This window comes from Leptosomus discolor, chromosome 4 (genome assembly GCF_034619465.1).
Source record: "Leptosomus discolor isolate bLepDis1 chromosome 4, bLepDis1.hap2, whole genome shotgun sequence".
In the NCBI taxonomy this organism is placed as follows: domain Eukaryota; kingdom Metazoa; phylum Chordata; class Aves; order Leptosomiformes; family Leptosomidae; genus Leptosomus; species Leptosomus discolor.
The window spans coordinates 51,931,842-51,952,990 of NC_141394.1; the positions used below are offsets into that span (position 1 = coordinate 51,931,842).

General features: G+C 41.3%; 1 protein-coding gene across 4 annotated transcripts in view; it reads left to right on the forward strand.

Moving 5' to 3' along the window:
* DLC1 (DLC1 Rho GTPase activating protein) overlaps positions 1 to 3,834 on the forward strand; it is a 218,076-nt gene extending 214,242 nt beyond the window's left edge. For 3 of the 4 annotated variants that reach the window (XM_086464538.1, XM_086464539.1, XM_086464540.1), the window contains 6 exons: positions 138 to 351; positions 752 to 866; positions 1,692 to 1,913; positions 2,609 to 2,826; positions 3,002 to 3,175; positions 3,714 to 3,834. In XM_086464538.1, coding sequence (XP_086320664.1) covers positions 138 to 351; positions 752 to 866; positions 1,692 to 1,913; positions 2,609 to 2,826; positions 3,002 to 3,175; positions 3,714 to 3,834 — 1,064 coding nt within the window. The remainder of the gene's footprint in view (positions 1 to 137; positions 352 to 751; positions 867 to 1,691; positions 1,914 to 2,608; positions 2,827 to 3,001; positions 3,176 to 3,713) is intronic. The other variant, XM_086464541.1, reaches the window with a different exon arrangement.
* Positions 3,835 to 21,149: the final 17,315 nt, after the last annotated feature.

The window sequence follows — 21,149 nt, forward strand, 5'->3', positions numbered from 1 at the left end:
ACGAATGGTATGCATCCTGAAGGAAATCACTTCAAACTCGAGTCAAATATTTGAAGCTGGAGTTTGCTTTGGGATGTATTCATGCTGTGTGTGTGGAAAATCAATGGACTGATGAGAGAATTACTAATATTATACAGATGTGCCAAAGGATCAACGTCTCCAGGCTATCAAGGCAGCCATTATGCTTTTACCCGATGAGAACAGGGAGGTCCTCCAGATTCTACTCTATTTCCTGAGTGATGTCACAGCTGCAGTGAAGGAAAACCAGATGACACCGACTAACCTGGCCGTCTGCTTAGCACCTTCCCTCTTCCACTTAAACACTCTCAAAAGAGAGAATTCTTCCCCAAGGTATGTCTCTGGGGAGCAGGGCTCATTGATGCTGGTCCCATACCACACCTAATGGTGATGTGCAACAGACACGGTCTAGCATTGACCCTACCAGTTGCGATCACCTTGGACACCTCAGAGGGTGCCGGATGTAGAACAGTTATGGGATCCTACCTTTTGTTAGAGATTTATTAAAATACAAGCAAGTTCATATGAAGAAGGAAAAGGGGGGAATTACAAAGAAAATGTTTAGAAAGAGTAGCAAGAGAAGAAGTTAACACCATGCCAAGATTTGGTCCCAGGCAGCACTGCTCTAAATCACTAGCAGATTTGGGAATCCTATGGTTTTCTTACCAAGTGTCTCTCTTGCTCTGAATTAAATAACTGGATTTGTGTGTGTGTGCTCTTTTTCCCTGTGAAGGGTGATGCAAAGAAAACCAAGCCTGGGAAAACCCGATCAGAAAGACCTAAATGAAAATCTGGCTGCAACCCAAGGGCTAGCTCATATGATCGCTGAATGCAAGAAGCTCTTTCAGGTAAAAACCTATTTGCAAAACTGAAGCGTGGAGTAATAAATATCTTTTTAAAAAACTTTGCATCCTGATCTGGATGCATACATGAATTAGAAGTGGTGTGGAAGAAAAGAGAGTTGTTTTGTTGGCACTGGCACTCAAAAGTTGTGAGGCAATTGTGGGACATTTTTTGTTACATCTAAGCTGCATTTGAAATATGTTTTCAAGCTTTAATTGTGCAGCCATGAGGGTCTGTGAACTTCAGCTCTAATTACAAAGCAAGAAGATATTTCCAGGAACTTCAGTGCTTGTTTTGTACTTAAATTCCCAAGAGTTAGCAAGACTAGGCCACAAAAGCATCCTGGAATGTGACATTGTCAAACCATAGGTCAAAGGGTCTGTAGGAACTAAAGCATGCTCCCTCTAGGGCCCAGGATGGAGAACCAGACAAGTCTTGAGTCCTGATTTTCCTCACTTTCATCGAATCTTTTCAGAGCCCTCAGCTGAAGACATGCCTTTTTTTTTTTCTGATGGCTAACAACTGATCCCTCCTTCCTTCAGTCTGCAGGATAAACCATGCTGTGGGATTGCATCTGAGTTGTGTGGCAAAGAGGGATACTCCACAGAAAAAAATAAGACACCCCATAAATGAGAGACTGATTTGAGTTAAATCAAAGTCACAAACTTAATTTTGGCATTTCTTCACATTGAGTGCTTGGCCTGACATGTAGGCATCCCACTGCTTACAAAATTAGTGTACTCATCTTTCTGTGGCTATCAAGCTGCTAGACTAACTGTAATTTGCGGAGAGAGCTGCAAGAGAATGATTTCACCCTTGTCATCCTTCAGATACCCGAAGAAATGAGCAGGGGCCGGAACTCGTACACAGAGCAGGACCTGCGTCCCCTCAGCTTGGAGGAGCTCCGGGGTGGCAGCAGCACTGCCGAGCCCTGCGACTACCACTGCTACCTCCAGGACTGCGTGGATGACTTGCTCAAAGAGATGAAGGAGAAGTTTAAAGGCTGGGTCAGCTGCTCCACCTCAGAGCAAGCAGAGCTGGCTTACAAGAAGGTACGCACCCTGTCACACCATAGCTCTGGTTTTTAGCTCGTCTTCTCTGATATAAGCAGGCTTTTGACATAGGATATTACAGAAGGTTCGGTGGACACCTTTACTTTGCAGATAGATTTAAGAAAAAAACCTTTAATCTTTTGGTGTAGTTGCACACCATCTAAAAAGAACATATCTTTCAGCAGTAGTCAGCTAACATGCACTGATTTGTGTTCTTCCGTTATCCAGCCCGTGAATGTTTGCTGTATTGCATTTACATGCCTTCACTCACATGTGCAAAACCCTGACAGGCTGAGTGAAGCCTCCAAGCACTGTCACTATGCAGGCAGTAGGAGAGAAGTTTCTTGGCTCTAATCTTGCACAGCTCAGGGCTAGCAAAGGGAGAAGTGTTTCAATGAGAGTTAAGATATTTAAAAAATAAATGTGGAAAATTAGGATATTTTTCTTTAGCATCACGATTTAATAGTGGCCTATACTGGAGAAGATAACTGTAAATTAAAAATAATTTGGAAATCAGCGTGTAGATGCCTTTGGCTGTTAGGAAACAGCTTCAGTCTGAGCTTACAAGAAGCTTAGTACAACATATACGTGTATGTGTCTGTATTTAATTTGCTGTATTTAGCACTAAAATACTAAACCATAAAATAAAGTGTAAGGAAGAGTAAAACTGAGGACTCTGTGCTGATTTTCCCCAGGTATGCGAAGGTCCCCCACTCCGGTTATGGAAAACTACCATTGAAATCCCAGCTATGCCAGAGGACATTTTAAATCGTTTGCTTAAAGAGCAGCATCTTTGGGATGAAGATCTTATAGATTCAAAAGTAATCGAACCTTTGGATAGCCAGACAGATATATACCAGTATGTCCAGAACAGCATGGCACCTCACCCAGCCAGGGATTTTGTAGTCTTAAGGTAAGACTTCTGTGTGTGATGATGTTTATATCCTACATGTACGGCAACCTTGCCTACAATTTGTTTATCATGTAAGTTATATAGGTTAATATCTATTTGTGCATAATTTGAAGTCTTACTAGGCATTTGAATTACTGTTTGTCAAGGATAAGACTTTTTTATTCTTTTTTCTTAGAACATGGAGGACAAACTTCCCCAAAGGAGCTTGTGTGCTTCTAGCAACCTCAGTGGACCATGACCGTGCTCCAGTGGCAGGTGTTAGAGTCAACGTGCTCCTGTCTAGGTATCTGATTGAGCCCTGCGGGTCAGGAAAATCTAAACTTACCTACATGTGCAGAATTGATTTAAGGTATGAATGTCCACTCTGTCCTTTTGTGGTGATGAATTTTCTTGCGTACTTCCATGTAGTCAGCACAAAATTTAGATGGTTCAACAGGCTTTAGCTTAGCCAGTAGTACATACATCTCAAAGGCATGCATACAAGTCTCTGAGATGTCACAGAAAATTGGCTTCAGTGAACATCTAACAGCAGGTGTAGTTTGTTGCATTAGAAGCCTCCAGTATGTGCTGCACCATAGCTATTGGTATATAATCCCACCTCTTCCTCTGAGAGATGTATTTGGATGCAAGGACACATTAATTTTAATATTTAGTTAGTAAAGAGGACCAAGTTCTCACAAATCTTCTCATATCTTTTTCTCACTGTGGCAGATCTGGTTTTGAGCAAGTCTACATATTAGTAAGGCTGAGCTGAGCAATAAGCAGTAATAAGGGAGATTTCCTGGTCAAGCATTTAGCCAGCTATATAATGTATTTGATTCTGACTGATAAAATTCATGCAAAGTTACTGGTACCTACTTCATCATTACTTTTTCTCCATGCATCAGGGGCCACATGCCAGACTGGTACACCAAGTCTTTCGGACACTTGTGTGCATCTGAAGTCGTTAAGATACGAGACTCTTTCAGTCATCAGAGTCTTGAGAGCAAGGAAGTAAAATCCAGGTGACTACTGAAGAGGAACAGCCATGTGCTCCACACCTCAGCAACGTAGACATCGCCCAAAACTGAGGCTCATCCGGTGTAGACCAGACTAGTGTACCATCTGCAAGTCATGTCATGAAGGGATGACAGCATGAGAGCTTGACTGTGAGCGTTACTATAGGACTGTGGCCATACCATACACTTTAAAGCTGCTTCCTGTCTGTGTAAGGTCTATAGTGTAGACCTCGACTGGAATACATAGGAGGACTGCAAAAAAAAAAAAAAAAGTGTTGTACTATTAGATGGTTTGAATTGCTTCTGAGAAGCAAAATTCTTTAAATGCGAAATATATTATGAAATATGGTGAAGGCTCATCATTCCCATGTGAAATATTTAGCTTTATGTACATACCCGTGTCATTTTATTTGTAGTGCTTTGAGGGACTGGTGTATCCACTGGAATAGTTGGTACTCTTCAATGTGTTCTCACTGAGATAAGCAGAGAAAGGTTTGCACAGAGATTAAAGTGTGAATGAGTGTGTTAATGGTTGAAAGGATAGCAGAAGTCGAACTTGAAATGTGTCTGGTACACTGATAGGCAACCGGGATGGATTTTAGCATGATGGATACAGTTCAACCTAGAATGTGACTTCCCTGTGGACCAGGATTAGCCATCCTTCCCGTGTGCCAGTTCTGCATTTTCCTCAGCTCTAACCTTGTTAAAAACTCTAAGCAGATGTTACAAGAGGCTTGCTCTGATAACTGTCCACTCCTTATCCAGATGATCTTTTAGGAGTGATTAGCAATTCTATAGCAATTTCAAGTAAATACACTTTTGAGCAACGTAGCTTAGAAATGAAATGTCTATGCATCGGTGAAGAGAGCCAGTAATATGAATTGTTAATTTGCCGAAAAACGTCTGTTGCTTTTACTCCTACCTGTGTTAACTATAAATGTTTTAATGAGCTTTTATATATTTTACTGTATTCTGATGGCTCAAGAGGAAACCGTCAACCCTGGAGGTGTGGTGCCACGATGTGGCAGGACTCCTGCAGTAGGAGGTGGGATGTGGTGGCTAGGAGTTGCACGAGCTCTCTCCCTTTCTCTCCCTCCTTTTTTTTGTTTTCCTAGAAGCTGCACATTAACACAGACAGAATCTGGATGTGAGCATTTCAGAGGGTTATATTTGGGGGCAGAGAGGAGGGTGACATTTTGTCTTGGATTTTGTTGGGTTTTAAACCCTTTGGGATATTCCACCCTCCTTGAGAATCAACTTGTATGAACTGTAGGAAGTCTTGAGGTCCTCTGGAAAGGTGTCTTTCTGTAGGTTTTACTGTAAAGGTAGAGGTTTGCTTTCAGGGTGCAGTATTAAGTGATAAATGTATTTTGTGGCTAGGGTATGAGTGAGTTGCAAGGTGGAATTTTGACTAAGACTTCGTTACCATTGTCAGTATTATTTTAAGCTTTTTGATGAAGATTTTTTTATTACGGCAAATAATGTAGTCCTTCCAGTAATGTTCCTCATTAGTAGGAAAACCTTGTATATTCTTCTACATCAAACTTCTCAATTTGTAAAATTGTATGTTGTACATACCATTCTATTGTAAACATGTATACTTGCCCACAGTGTACTGTCAAGCATAGATAAAGCATGATAAAGATTATTTAAAATATACCTGTATTTATACCTCAGATATTCTTTTTGGGTTTTTGTACCTCAAGTATGTTTTCTATTGTAAATGTGCTTTACATGACTATGATCTACATGAGAGAAAGGAAAATGTTTAACTTGCTATAGATGTCTGTACAGAATATACTCAATAAGTGCACTATTAAATGTTTAAAATTGGAGAAGCATAATGGTTTTTATTTTATTTTGCATTCTTCCTTCCACTCTTGTGCCCAGAGGAGGAGGGATTTGTCTTACCACCAGTTCTTTACATACTACTGCCAATGGTATAGCCACCCCTGCCCTCTTCCAGGCCAATATTTTTAGCGTTGTTAAAGGCAGGTACCAAAGGAATTTCAAAATTTTTGGAAGGCAAGCCCTTATGATGGCAGACACATGGACAGAAATACTCCCCAGTCAATAGCTTCATACATTTAAAAGTAAGAAGAAACCTCTGTTTTGCTGCTGTTTTGTGGAAAGGTACTCTTGAATTTAACAAGGAGCAAAGCAAACTCCTATTTGATAGGCAGCTGTATGCAATGCTGAAAAATAATTCAGCGCTTTCCTATTTTCTACGGGGAGAACGAAGGCGTGATGAGTTGTGGAGTCAGGTTTGCTTTAAAAATGCAAGTGTGAAAGTAGTTGGAGAAAGTTAAAGCACACGCAGCAGTGAAATGGAGCCAAACAGAAGGCCAGGAGGATATATAAACAACTGACTTAAGGTGAAAAACGAAGCCAAAGACAGCTGTTAATTCAAGCAACTTTTAAAAGTTTTTAAAGTCTTAGCCAACAGAAATATCATTTGGGCATCTGAAAGAGGATTTTGATTTGTGAGGCCTGTCTGACAGAGTAGCTGGAAGGAGGCCTGCTGCCTTTCAGTTACCAGCATCATCATGCTCTTTTTCCACCTGAGCATCCCGAGGTCCTGATCATTATCGCTCCCCTCTATGTTCCCCAGGGAGCTGTGAGGGATGCTGCTTCGCAATCTGGTAAAAGCAAACCTCCTGCTGTTACGGTACTAGATCTCACACACCAAAGAGTCTTTTAGAGAACCTTTCTGATAAGGGAGTGTCATTTTTTTGGCTCTTACAGGATCTTTTTTTCTTCCCAAGTCAATATTAAAACAACTGTACAATTTAAAAAAAAAAAAAAAACAACGTGTTACTTGACAGTTTTGGGCCCTTGGAACAAGCAGAGTTAGAGCTAATTTATTTTTCTCTGTAATGATGGTTTTTGTTTGTATTTTTAAGCACACTAATGCACGACAGACTCCTCAGGCACTTCAAGGATTTACTCTGCATTTTGTTGAAAGTGCGTTTAGATTACTTCCAGATCAGGATTTTCCTGATCAATTAATTTTGACTCTTCTAGATAGCCTCAAGCTCCTGAATGTTTGTTTTCTTGGCACCTTCGTTTGCAGGTGTCCATGTTGTAGTTGGACAATAAAATTCAAGTTTCCATGTCTGTGTTTCTTGTCAGGTGTCACTCACAGCAGCACTGGCTTTTGCTCCAACACTGTCTCACTTTAAGCAGTGGTTGCCACAGAGGGAATGCAGGTTGGGCCCCTGTTCCATTCTGGCGGGATGCTGGTGTGGCTAGCTGCTTACATGGCATCCCCAGTGCAGCATGGGTCCAGCCTGCTGTGTGCCTCAGTAATGCTGAATTTCAGTACTGCTTTATAACTAATGCAAATGGCAAAAGTCACATTTTACTGTCATTAGTCAAGTAATGCATTCCATAATTAGGTATTTATTAAGCTGTAAACAATCAGTGGCCTTCATTTTAAAGGCCAGAAGGCAATATCACTAACACATGGACAGTCTGGGAAAGTGCAACTGAAACAATGCAAAACAGTACCTCTGCAGTCTGGTACAAGACCTTGAAAAGAGCAGGACCTAGTATATATATACAATTGTCTGTTCCAGGAGAAAGTTGATATGAAAACAGTATCCATGACTTGGGCTACATAACAAAAGGTAGATATTTCCCCTTAAGACATACATAAATTAAATCTTACACACAGCTCTTCTGCTAAGTGCCGGAGGCAGTGCCCTGCAGTCATAAGGAATGAAATCAAGATACTGTTTTAATAGAGAAACATATTAAATTTACAAAGACAAAATGCTAATTGCTTTGCCTATGTTATACTCTTAACTTGTTAATGCAACCATTGACTGCATCCACTATACAAGAAAATACTAAACATTTCTGAAAAATTATTTTCAGCAATTTCTTATCTGTCAACCCAGAGCTATTTTATTTCTCTAGCAAAGAAAAGTATCAATGTCTAAAATGATGACTAGTATAGCACTGGAGGTGAAGTACTGTTCTTATTACTGATGCTAATATGCAACGTTTGCATCCAGGCTTCTTTTGCATTGAGCACTATCGCAGACACTTGACACTGCTCACTTTCCACTCCCCTCTGCACCATCCTACTATGTTTTGCTGTATTGCCTGAGGCATCCAGAATGCTTGCAATAAATGAACTTCCAAGCTGAGTTCAGGGACAGTAAAGAGCAGTGAAGGATGGGAAAGAGTTCAAAGAAGAAAAAATTCCATCAAAAGAGATTAAGGCACTGAGGGGCTACATTTATACAGAAAGATTCAATACACATAATCTGGCCACTATACAGCAGGCATACAGTAAATGTCTACTAGCAGTGGAAGGTCATAAAAACACAGAAGAGCTCAAACTAGCTGAGTGGGTGTAGAGGTTGGAATAAAAATTCATTAATGGAAAATTTGAGGCAGAAGGAAAGGAAAAGGCATTTTCCACACAGCAAGAGGTCTTTGAGGCTCTGGGACAGTCTCTCCCTGAGAAGCAGCAAGGGCATAAGTCATTTAAAACTGCGCAGGCTCGAACCCTGGAGTCATTGCTGCACTGGCTTCCATAAAGCATCACGAAGATCTAAAAAAGGTCCTCGCTTCATTATTTGACATGATTACAGGACTTACAGGCCATCAGTTTTCACCTGTAAGTGTCAGGTAGTGCTGCCTTGCTGAGTAAGAAACAATATGGTGTCAAAAATAAAATTACAATTAAGTAACACAATTATTTTGGAAGTTGCAAATGAGCAAGTCTTTCTCTAAGAATTACACTGGAGGTTGTGGAGCGCAGTTTACTTATGTTTTATAGAAGTGAACATTCACTTAAATAAGACATGGTGCCTTCCTGCTATGGGCCAAGAGCATGAAGATCAGCGTGGAGAGGTTACCAGACAACTGGGAGAGTCATTTGCTTTTCTAACATTAACTCGAAACCCTGAAAGATCTATGATAAGCATGATTTCCCTATCATAGCGGGAATCAAAGTCATTATTCCACAGACTCAACTTTTTTTCTTCACGAGGGGAAGAAAAAGCCCTACAGTAAATGTGTTCATATGCTTCTCCAGGTACCAGTCTTCTACTAGTCATTTCATTAGCTCAAGTAATAAAAGGGTGATGTTTACAGTTGCTCCTGACCCACACAGACATTTCTTAAGGCTTTATAACACTAAAAATGGAAAACTCCCTTAGGAAGAGAATTCTCAGTGAATGAAAGAATTTTACTGTTCCAGAAATCAAATATTCAAAAAGTAGAGTGTTACAAGTACCAGTACAGTTAAGTATGTATTCCAGGGAGCAAAATTAAATGGCATTTTCAATGGTATGATGAGATAAACCTGTTACAAGCATAAAGACAGGACAGTATAGCTGAGATGGCTCTTGTTTGAGGGGGCTTGTGCTTCATTTATTAGAGAAGTTGGAAGACTGTTAGCAAATAAAACCGGAATTTCAAGAAAGGGTGGCCTTAGTTAAATTGCTTGAGTGTCACTTTAGAGAACTGTTGGGTTTTTTTAAATAAGCCAGCTAGTAGCAGAAGTAGATCCAGCCCAGACTAAGATGATGTGCAAGGTATGGGTAATAGAGGAAGGGTTCTTCTAAAAGGAAGAAGGGGACCCAGTTGGCCAAACACTTCCAATGTTTTTAGTGGCATAGCAGATGGAAACAGCTATTCAAAACAAACAGGTCATCTGGTAAGAATTCTCCTTTGTTTCAAAAACAGTTAAAAGAAAATAAATTTTGGTCAAGGCATTGTTGTGAGCTGGTTAAACATGTAATCTTCAGATAGGCTATAATTCAAGTTTATAGAAACACTGACGGTATAGCTAGCAAAGTTCCTATAAGCCACTTTTTCACTCCTACCACTGGGGAAAAGTTGTACAATGGAGCATATTTTAAGCAGTCCATTTAAACATTTGAAAAGGAATGCAAAGTCACCAAAATATTTGTTTTAACTCAATCATTTAGTCTCCAGCAGTCTGTACTCTTTTCATTTCTCTAAATACCTGCCAGCACCACAGCCGCACAACAGAACATCTGAAGAGCACACATGGGTTTTTTCACTGACCTACAGGAATGCTTTTTTGGGGGGGGGGGGAACATAAAAACAGTTTAGGTAATTTTGCAATCTAAAGTCTACAGTTCTTACTACTGCTGCCCACTGGATAAAAATTCTTCTTGAAGCCTTTGTCACCTACATCATTTATCAGCTAGGGCTTCTAAAGCATACAACAAGTAACAAAGCATTCAGTAACAGTAATACAAGTAATGATCCAAATTTATTTTGAATACCCCACCTCAGTCACATGCCTACACCTACAAAGCTAAAACTACATTAAAATTACTACTCAAGCAAAAGCAAGCAAATGGAAAAACTTTACTACCAATGAACAATTTCATTCACCAGCAGATAACAATGAAAATTGCTTTGTGATGCATAGAAAAGCAGCTTGGAAAGCCTTTGTAGACCTTCTTAAAAAGAAAGGGAGGTTCATTAAGGTAATGTGTCTGGAAAACGGCACCTGCCCTGCCTGTACATAGATATTATACTCCACTACCTAAGACTCGAAGAAACACATAGGGAATATTGAAACTGCAAAATTCTGGAGCTGCCTCCTGTAAATCCTCAGCACCGACGAGGCATCCACCTTCCAGTTAGCGGAGAAGCGGACAAAATCAGAAGATGCTTAGTCTTGCGCAGTGAGCACTAGCAGCGGTTCTCTTCCCCCAAGGGCATCCCACCTCTGTGCCACACTTCTCATCGGATCAAAGGGTACACGCAGCATAGAAACACATATTCCTAATAATATGGGGCAAGTATTCCATTAAAGTGGAAACAAACTACATTTAGAAGGGGTCATAACCACTCATGAATTCCAGGATCATAACAGTGCACTCAGCAGCACTAACACTACACTACCTAGCGCTGCAGGTCTGCAAGCTCCCTGATTTGGCTTTGGAGGCCTCTGCAAACACATTAAATTGTGTTCGGAGGCCTTTTAAGAATGATCTCGAGCAAGTAGAAAAGTACAGATTTTCTAGCTAATGCCTGAACCGTAGTCTAAAAGAAAAATACAGTCACATTTGCTTTCCTCTGCTTTCCAGCCTATGACAAGAATTAATGCTTGTGCACAAAAATAGCATATAACATTCTAGGTAAAGCACTTGCCTTGTGGCGTTAGTTGCAAACAAGATCAGGCAGAACAGTTATCGAACTAGGTTCAATTCGCAGACTTATTGGACTGGGGAAGGAGGAAAGGCTATGCCTCAAGCATCCTACTGGATAAAGCAAGATCGATGAGGGAATGAATGACCCATCAAGAGCAGTGATGGAGTTCAGAGGCCCTGCTGCTGTGAAGCACAGAGGTTTTAGCAGGCCAGTCATGGCTAGCAGACTGTTATCCATGTATTTGATAAAAACCTTAGTAACCGGTAGACCTTTTTAAGGGGGGGTTTTAAGTTGCAGAAGTAATTATTTTCAGTATATCATTAACATTTGGAATTCACTACTAATCTTTGGAGGTGGGGTTTTTGCAAAGCTTGGAGACAAATATATTTACAGAAGTTCCTGTTATTTTTCTCATGCTTCAATTTCTATACTAGGTACTTGGGCTTACCCCTCTGGGCGTATTTTTCACAAGCGCCTGCAGAAAGTTTCTTGTGCTGTTTTCTGAACAGCCTTGCAGTGGTCACTGTCAGAGAGAGAGCATTCATTTCAATTGATCACCAGCATGATCTGGGACATGACATGATACTTACTGTGCTCCTGTTTATAATGCACCATGCAGAAAAGCAAGCCCAACATGCTTTTCTTTTTTAATTCCTTGAAAACTGCTACATATTTTTTACTATTTAAATACTCTGTCATACTGATTTACAGATTTTCTATGAGGCTTTATACAACTTTTTTTAAAAAAAAAAAATGGAGCTTCTTTCCTGTTCCTCCTCTTCCTTTCTTGTTAAATTGCTAAAACAGTTTCCAGGGCCAGCCGCTTTGTGCAGTGGTTTGCTGGTTTCTGATGAAAGAGTTGCTGCCAAATTTTATAAAGAATGTTCCCTGAGGCACAAAGGGGAGGGAAGTATTCTTCAGGGCCTCTGTTTTCTTCCCATATTGTTTAACAAACAAGCAAACTGCCCTGCAGTTGCTCTGACCCCTATTTAGACGGATCCCTTTCAGGCAGCCACACAAATGAACTAGGAAGGAAGTGCCGTCACGGACCTTAGAAAAGATAGAAGGAAATAAAGGCAAACATTGTGTGTCTAAACAAACAAGCTCACTCTGCTCTGTCCTTGTCTTCTGCTTAATTCTTACAGGAATTGGTCCCAGAAGTAGCAGTCGGGGCAAGAATTTTTCCCAAGTTGTGCAGGTCTCGGTTCCCTACCCGCTCCATTCCCACTGCCCTGCCAGGTTTTGCCCCAGTCTTAGAAATGAATGAATAATCCAAAAACCTTTGGCACAAATGGGAATTCGGCCCAGGCTCTTTGAATAGCTGAAGTTCAGTCTGATTTCCCACGTGTACCTTGTGCCCTCCGTGCCTCAGTTTCCCTAGTTAGCCTTTCCCAGAACTTCAAGGGGGAAAAAAATATGATTTTTGTGCTTCAGTAATCGTAAATTGAAAATGCAAGTTTTGCAAGAAGCTGAAACAAAAATATTTAGAGGCCAACCTCAGAACAAGTTTTCCTTTGAGATCCTTCTTGCCCATACATAACTCCAAAGGATTTCTAAATCACATTATTTTTGCTAGACAAGAGATGAAACAGATGTGCTATTAACCCATTTTGTGATGAGAAGCTGGAGCATAAAGGATTTTGGAACTAGAGATCCAACTAGAATATTTGAAAAACAACCTCAATGTTGCATGCTAATCACAGGAACAAGTCTTGACATATCAGAGCTGATAAACCTGGTTTAAAGAATGCTTAGATAAACTGGAAAAAAAAAAAGAAAATACAGTAAATTAAAAGATTATGAGGATGATTTTTAAAGTATTTCCACATATCTCTGGTAATGTCCATTCATAGTAGTCCCAGCTTGCTGAAACCACAGATGGGTATTTACCTTAAAGCGGTTACAGAATCTGTAGTCAGCACTGGCTGACAAAGACATGGCATTGCCATAGGACTACAACCCAGCACAAGCACCTCATCATCCACATACCCTTTGGGCTGCTGCAGGTGCCCTCTGATCTCCAAGGCTCTTCTTAATGTGGCAAACCTTGGGGTCGCTTTTGCCCAGCCATCAGCTTTAGCCTGGCCGAAAGACAAGAAATCCAATTTCAAAGAAAATGCTGGACTGATTTTAAGAGTAAAGTCTTATTTGCAGTCTACGCTCGTGCTCTGTGCCTGACACAGATTTCTAGACTTTGTTTAAAATTTGCCAGAGGAGTGCACAGGAGAGCAACCCAAACATTTGTGAAGGATTTGTCAAGAGCGTTGCTTTGCCCTTGCTTGTAGCTCTTTGTCGATAGCACAACGCAGAGCAGACAGAAAGCAGAGCTGGATCTGGTCGTCATCATGCATAGACTGCAATACGTGCATATTTGCGCCTGAGGAACTACCTATCACTGTGACGAATGGCATCACTTTTAGCTATGTCCTTAAAGAGATAAGATGCTGTAAGTTTTTGTTATCAGTTGTGCCTACATTTGTATCATTAAACAAAAAAAGGATTAATATTTTTAAACAAATCAGATTAATGTTTTATAACAATTATCATGCTCCAGGGGGTCATAAACTGAGTTAAAAAATATACAGATAGTTTGCAGTTGTTTCAAGCCATGAAACAAAGAATAGCCTACAAGACGCCCTTTGTAAGGAAATGTTTCCGGGGGGGGCTGCTCCCTAGGTCTCACCACTCTAAAACCACCATTTTCTTTACCTCGATCCTTAATCAAACACACTGTATGTGATTTAAAGATGCACACTTCATTTCCCAAAAGCACCAAAAATCCCCCAAATGCTTCCCAATCACAGATAGGATGTTCCGATTGCTCTCTAAAACACTGCAGGAGCAGGCAGCCAAGGCTGAGCAGCAATAGCTTCTGAAATCATTCACTGCTGTGGCAGCCCTCCTGTTTTCTGTATTGCCACTTTCTGTTCTGCAAACCTCCTGTTAGAGCCTGCAAGCTCTGTTTTTCAAGCAGTTCTCCACTGCTTGTGTGTTTTGTCTGGTTGCAATGGTTGCTCCACTCGACCAGAGCCAGCACTGCAGTCGGGTCAGGCTCAGTCCTTGGTACCTCATTTCCTCCCTTTGCTCACCCTGATCTGATGCAAAACCTTTCACAGGCATATGCACAGCTTAGGCTAGGTGGCCTATTTGGCTTATAGATTGCATCATGTTTAGGAACATTTGGAGGTAAGGGGCCTGTCGTCATCCTCTTGGAGAGCCTTAGTTCTGAACAACCAGCCTTTCTCCTAAAATGCATGAGTTTATGCAAGAGAAGGAATTGTCCACAAGTTTCCCTGGCTGGGACAAGAGGAAAGCTTCGTCAGAAATGGTAAATAAGCCTTGCTAGTTACTAAACAAGGCACCCTCAAGTTCAGGATCATCAAAAAGTATTTGTCTGTACTAAGTTATTTTACTATTTTTGACTGAGAGCAAGAAACATTTAGCTTCTTATGTGCCCCATACCACGACTCAGCTGCTTCTGGTGAACTGAGACCCGCTCTGGCAAAGAACAAAGCATACTCTTCTGTTAGCCTAGAAAAGCAGCAAGACAATCTGGTGCCTTCAGAGAAGACAGCTGCCTCACAGTGTATTGCTGCTGGTGGCAAGTATTGCCCCCAGTCACTTTTAATCAGGAGGAAGTCCAAACTATGATGGCACAGCCTCTCTCCAGAGCTGCTTTCTGGTACCACTTTTCTGATACCGCCTGTTCAAGTGTTTGAGAATCACATATGAGCACTTACCTACTGAGGAGTCAGCCACTGTTCAACATGGCATTTCTGGGCCTAGTAAAGTGAATCTGGCTTTCAGTCATCTTTTCAGCTGTCACATTTCCTATGATGGAACTATGATGGGGGGTAAAGTACCTACTTTCTTTCTTGGTAGGCACGAGTAAGCCTAGGCCTACTGCTCCATGGATGGAAATCTCTCTTGTGGCATCTCTTTTCAAATTGACTCGTGCTGTGCTTTTGGTAGTCACCTATCAATTTCTTCAAGGTCATGCAGTGGCCTCAGAAGAACAGTGACAATACTAATCCTCTCATCAGGCTTTTCCAACAACTAAATTTAATACTCTTCTGTGCATGTTCTAATATTGCAGCATGTTCAGATTCAATCCTGTTGCCTTTAAAATGAGAGGGGAAAACACAGGAGAGGACATTCAGTGCCAGCAAGTCTCCTCTGGGGAAATACTCTGCAAGAGCCAACCTTACATTAAGTTTAACTTGTTTCCTGACAGAGCCTCACTCACAGCAATATTGCTAACTTTTGTTACTTGGACTGGTATCTACACCCCCCAGTTCCACATTTTGCCCCACTGCCTTGCTCTCTTCTGATGTAGGATACATACCTGCAAGTTTGGCAGATGCCTGGCTCCAGCTAAAAGCAGATCTACCATTACCAGGTCCCTCCTCGTGCTTTGCAACGGCACAGGCAGTAGGGGTGGCAATCGTGGGCAGCTTTACTTAGATTTAACTTTAAAAAAGATTTATTATTTAAAACCAGCCACATACAATGGCAAAGGAACATAGCTATTATTCCATCTTCTGCTTTCCCTGCAGACAGACACTTTGTCTCAAGAGGCCAGATGTCCTCTGGCTGTTAGTTCTGGGACAGCTGGAAGGCTCGCCGAGGCGTACAGAATAGCAGTGGAAGAAGATGTTCATTAAAAGGTATCTCAGACCCTCCCTTGGTCATTTTCATTCATCACTGCTCCACAGAGAATAAGAAATATGCTCCCTGGGAGAGTCAAATGCAACACCTATAAATTAGTACCAGTCCAGATATACCCACTGAGCTAGCTCAGAGGGTATTTAGAGCTGAGACACAGCTTCCTCAGGGAATTACAGTCTCCAAATTAGTGCAGTTGTTAAAAAAAAAAAAAAAAGAGAATAGCTGCTTCTTTCTCCTTCTCAAGTATAGTAAGTTCCTTTCACCACCAAAAGGCAAGTATGAAATTCACTCTCAAATGCAACTGGCTAGCTGAAATAACTTCTTGTTTGTGTGGCTGCAATGCCATGTCCAGAAACCTTGACCATCACTAACTACACAGTCATGTTCACATGATAAAAATATGGTGGCATTAATAACTTGTGCTGGCATGCTTTCCCAATTGTCAGGGCTTTACATAAATATAGAACTTGGTCTATAGATTTGTTCCAGTCTTTTTATATCTGATTATGTCTCTAGGCAGATCATAGTCTGTACAGGCACAGTAATTAAGGATCAGTAATTCTGTCCAGCAGCCAATATTCCCTACAGTGAGAGGCATATGATGGGTTTTCAGCTGCTCAGCATTTCAGAGGTTCACTGGAAGCCAGCTATTAGAAAGCTGTACTGTACAAGAACAGAGCACCAGCCTCAAAGGAAAACAGCCAGCAAGCATTTCCATTTCAGCATCTCGGCAGGAGAAAGCAGTTGCCCTGAAGACCTCTATAGGAAACGGTTTTATTTACACAGCTCCACAGTTGCACATGGAAAACCATAGCTCCCATGTGTTAAACCAGGGACAGGCACTGGGAGCCAGCACTTCCCTCATACATCCACCTCAAACAAGCAAGCAGCCACACCGTTTCTTGGGAACGAACTGGATACACACAGAAAAACAAAGGAGGGTTCTTAAATTTCTGAAGTACGTGTCACAGAATAGCAAATAAATAAAACATCATAAATAAAAACATTTTTTGGGAATGATTTCACAGAGGTGAGAATTTCAACAGCAAAACAAAACTTGATTGCAGCAGATTTCAAGTTTTATTCCCATACTTCACAGCCAAGGTTTCTGTAAACTGGGAAGAAAACACAGCTGAGCTAGAAATCATGGATGTTTGCAGACAGAAGGAAGGGAGCACAGCGTAATAGCAGCACACGTCCCAGCACCAAAGACATCAGTCTTGAGTAGACTTGCAATTATAAGACAATCAGCTAAATTTGTTGGGGTTTGGTTCCTGTAGATTTGTTACAGGCCAAGTCACACAGGGCAAGGTAGGTGTGAAGTCCCCCATGGGCACTCCTGGCTCATCCTGAGACCCTTGAGTCCTTCCTCCAGCCCTGCACTGTCACAAACCAATATCCCCATACAAATAAGGTCTAAGAATATTTTGGCTGAATCATTTGTATGAGCTTGATTTGAAACACATCAGAGGAAGAAAAGTATAAGACTTGAAGAAGTATGCAAGAGCTAGACAACTTAGTTAAATAACTGGGGGATAGAGGGAAAGGTAGTACTGAACTAGAGCCTCCAGCATACGGAAGAGCCTTCTCTAAGACAAATGTGACATTCAGGTCCCAAACCTCCCACATTTTCAACGTCAGGAAAAACAACCTCCTATCAGCTTGCAGCTGAGCTGTTCACAGACTCACAGCTTGGTGGAAGGGTGGCAGAAGCCATTTCTTGGCAATTAATGAGAAACACCTTCCAGATCAGTGTTTTTCTGGGAAGAGTCTCCCCATGTCTGATGCGATGGGGAAACTTACTGTTTACTACAGTATCACACGCAGTACAAGACAATTTTAACGTTATCAAGTCCCTGAAGTTATATTGTGAGGCTTCTGGTGTTGGGGCTTGAAAGCACATTGTGAAGATACGAGCTGATTTTATTCTCATTTTCCAAGCAGGGAAGCCAAGTTGAATGGAGGTGGATGAAGAGAGCTGCTGAAGGACAGCAAAGGCATGTAGCTCCTGGCTCCCAGTTCCTCCTGCAAAGTCTTGCTGCTGCTTCCAGGAGGTGGCCCAGGTACCTCCGGGGCTCCTGTGCCACACTACCCTGACCCCTCTGCCAGCCCCACAGCTGACAGGCAAGAACATTGAGTGCTGTTTGTTTTTCTTCTAGCTATCCCTCCTCTGGCACCACTGATTCATTCCATCTTTTGTTATGTAAAACGAGATACAGCTCTGGGTGTTCCAGAGGGAAGAAGGGCAAACCAAGAAGCCTGCAGGATTTTTGTAGCTGCTGTCGAATCTGCCCATTCTGTGTGTCTTGTAAAATTGCACAAACAGACCGACAAGAAGACTCATTGTACATAGCCAGACCCAAAACCAGTACTTAAACAAGTAGAGCAATGCAATAACAAACTTCATAACCTAGTTTTTAGATTTTTGTGAGGATCTATGTTAAAAGACATCTTAATTTCTCTACCAGATTATTTTAATAACATTCTCATCGCTTTAACAGCCACTGGGAGAAACCTAACAGCTAGGTAAATGGGATAGCTGCATGGCAGTGAAAAGAGGCAGCCCAACACATGAGAGTAGTATCTTCGAAAATACGACACAGATAACATGAAGAACAGAAGTGAAGAACATGTGAAAGAAGAGTTTTTTCTACTGCCTGGATTCTGCAGGGGTAAGAGTCCCCTGTGGATTACAGAACAAGTTGTTAGCAGCAGGCAAAAAAGCTCTCTATCTTTCTGAGGAGTAGAGCCAGGGATCACAAATACAAGGCTGGTGCTGATGCCAGTGGAGAAAACACAGGCTGGACAACAAAATACCACATTGGTGGTTCCTTTTGGGTCTCTGCTTTGCCAGATCACAGCAGCCACAGAGTGAAAGCAAAACAGAGACCAAATCAACCAGCTCAATGGGCAGCCTGGGGAGCCAGTCCCTCTCCCCTGCCACCGTTAAGGACATCACTCACCAGTTTCTCCAGCCAGGGCTTCGTCTTGTGTAAGCACAATTAGTTTTTAACCCTTCCCCTGCTGGACAAGGGATATAAACCAAAACCACAGAGCTGCTGCTCTCTTTTAACAAGTACCTCTGACTTTTGCATCGTGGCCCCTTGATCAGATTTTCTCAGATCAGTATTCCCATAGGTACCCTGCCAGTCTTTGTCTGAAGAAGGAGCTGCAGCTCTCAAAGTAATGGTTTTACAGAGCCCCAGGGATTAACAGTCCTGCTTTACACATGCTAATGCATCTACCTGGGCACAATAGCCAATGTAAGAAGCTGTAGCCCATGTGAATGTAACCTGTTCAGAGCAGCTGCACACGTGAAACGTTACTATAAACATTATATCTGGGGGACAGACTTACACAAGAGATGCAGTCTTTGTCTTTTTATGAAGCCAGACTGAAAATGTTCTATTTGCTTGCTTTCTTTTTGTGCTTTCTGTAGCAACCTCTGGCTCACTTTGTCCGTTAAGTGCATCTTGCTCTGCACCATCATTTTTCTTTCCTTTCTGATGTGCCCTTTGGATACTGCCCTCCCCACAGCAGCTCCAGTCTGGTCAAGGCTGGCACAAGAAGTGGTTTTTTGTCTTCAATCACCATTATGGCCAGCAATGAGGGGACAAGGCTACCATTAGAGAGACTCATGTCTGGCTTCCATTTTCAAATCCATATTGACACACACATTTCTCTGCATCTTTTTTTTCTTCTCTCCTCCCTTTGACAACCATTTCCTGGTTTATGTTTCTGCACCCTTCCTGCCCTCAAGATCTTTCCCAAGAACCTTACCGTGCCTTGCACTGCAAAAGGTGCTGTCTTCTTTTAGTGCAACAGCAGGTCAAAGGCTTGATGCTTTGGAACTTCATTGAAGGGTGATGGATCCTGCTTTCCATTGCAAGGAGAGGTATCTGAGGCACACACCCCTTGAAAAGGTCGAATCCTGCTGCTGTGGTTTCAGGAATGACATGAAATAACCAAGCAGTGCCTCTGTAGGCAAGGCCAGCCTGCCCCTTCTCTTGCTTCCTGCTTTCCGCTTTCCCGGGAATTACTTGCTCATGGATCAGCTGTATCAGGGTTGGAGTTTGTGGGGTTTTACTTGACTGCTGTTAAATGGAAACTGTAAAGCAAACAAGAAAACATAGGAGCACAATTAAATTACAGAAGTCAACCATTTGATTTCCTTCTTTCAAGATACTTCTGGCTGGTACTCACAAAAAAAAAAAAAAAGAACTATTTTTAGAGCAGCTCTGCATCTATATTTTGCTCCCAGTTCTCTTCTGCAGATAGATCCTATTTAATCAAAGAAATAGATTGACTGACACCTAGTGGAAAATGGAAACTTTTCTTACTCTGAGTGAAATATTTTAGGCAGTATTTAAATCAACTTTGTACATATTACTATTATTGTAGAAAACAATAATATTACCAGATTGCCTGAATTTTATCTCTATTTTATTAGTGTATACAAATATTTAGTATAATCACAGACAGGACAATCAACAACAATTCATTTTAAATATATACAGGTCCTTTTGTTAATGAAGGAGTCTGGAATTAGACCACAGTACATCCCTTCCTCACATTGAACAGTTCAGTAACGCATAGCTCTGGGAGCCCCTAAAGTGCTAATAAACAAACATAAATTTGTTCGCAAAACGAACAGTCTTCCAAAGTTGTTGTTTCTACTAAACCAGAGTTATTGATTCCCTTATTAAGGACTTACATGTAAATATTTAAGAATTGAAAAGTAAGTTTTTTCCTAACTTTTGATTTCTAGCAGCCTTAAAGAAGTTCATCGTATGGTATCATTTAGTCTGATTTATGATAAGAATGCGAAGATGATTTTGCTTTGTCATTAGGATTTGTAGATGCTTTAGACTCTTGTCTCAGTGGTTGCCTAATGTTCAGCATCTGTGAAGGGATTTTGCAATGCCAGACAAATGCCAAACATAGCTTAGCTGACTGCCGAGTTCCCACAGACTGATGTAGGTATCATCATCCATATGTGCTTGTGACTAATAGACGTGATTGGTGCAATGCTGTGCTTTACAAGCCTTGCTGAGAAGTCACTTTACAAGGTCCAGCTGTAGAAGAATTAAACAGAGGGGATTGTCTTGCAGGCAAAATCTAAATATAATTCCCTGTTAGTGAGAGGCTTTTATATTCACTTCCTTAGGACAGCATGTCTGTTCTCCCAGTACTTCTCTACTTCTCTCTGTACTTTCCAAAATAAGTTATCATCTAAACTGTCAGATTCTGACTCAGAAAATCCATATTCTTCTTCCTTGCTCCTCTGTCTCAAATGAGTGGCATGTGGGTGTTTAGAGATAATCTTATATATATATAGTTAGTTAGTTAATTTGTTTGTTTGTTTGTTTTTTAAATGAGAACTAGATCATAAAGTAAATAGTGGAGAATAAATGTTGGTACTGTCAGCAGTGCCATTCACACCAAAATCCCAGAGATCTGAATGTTAGGTCTGATAATGATTACAGAACTTGATCTGACCTCACCTTA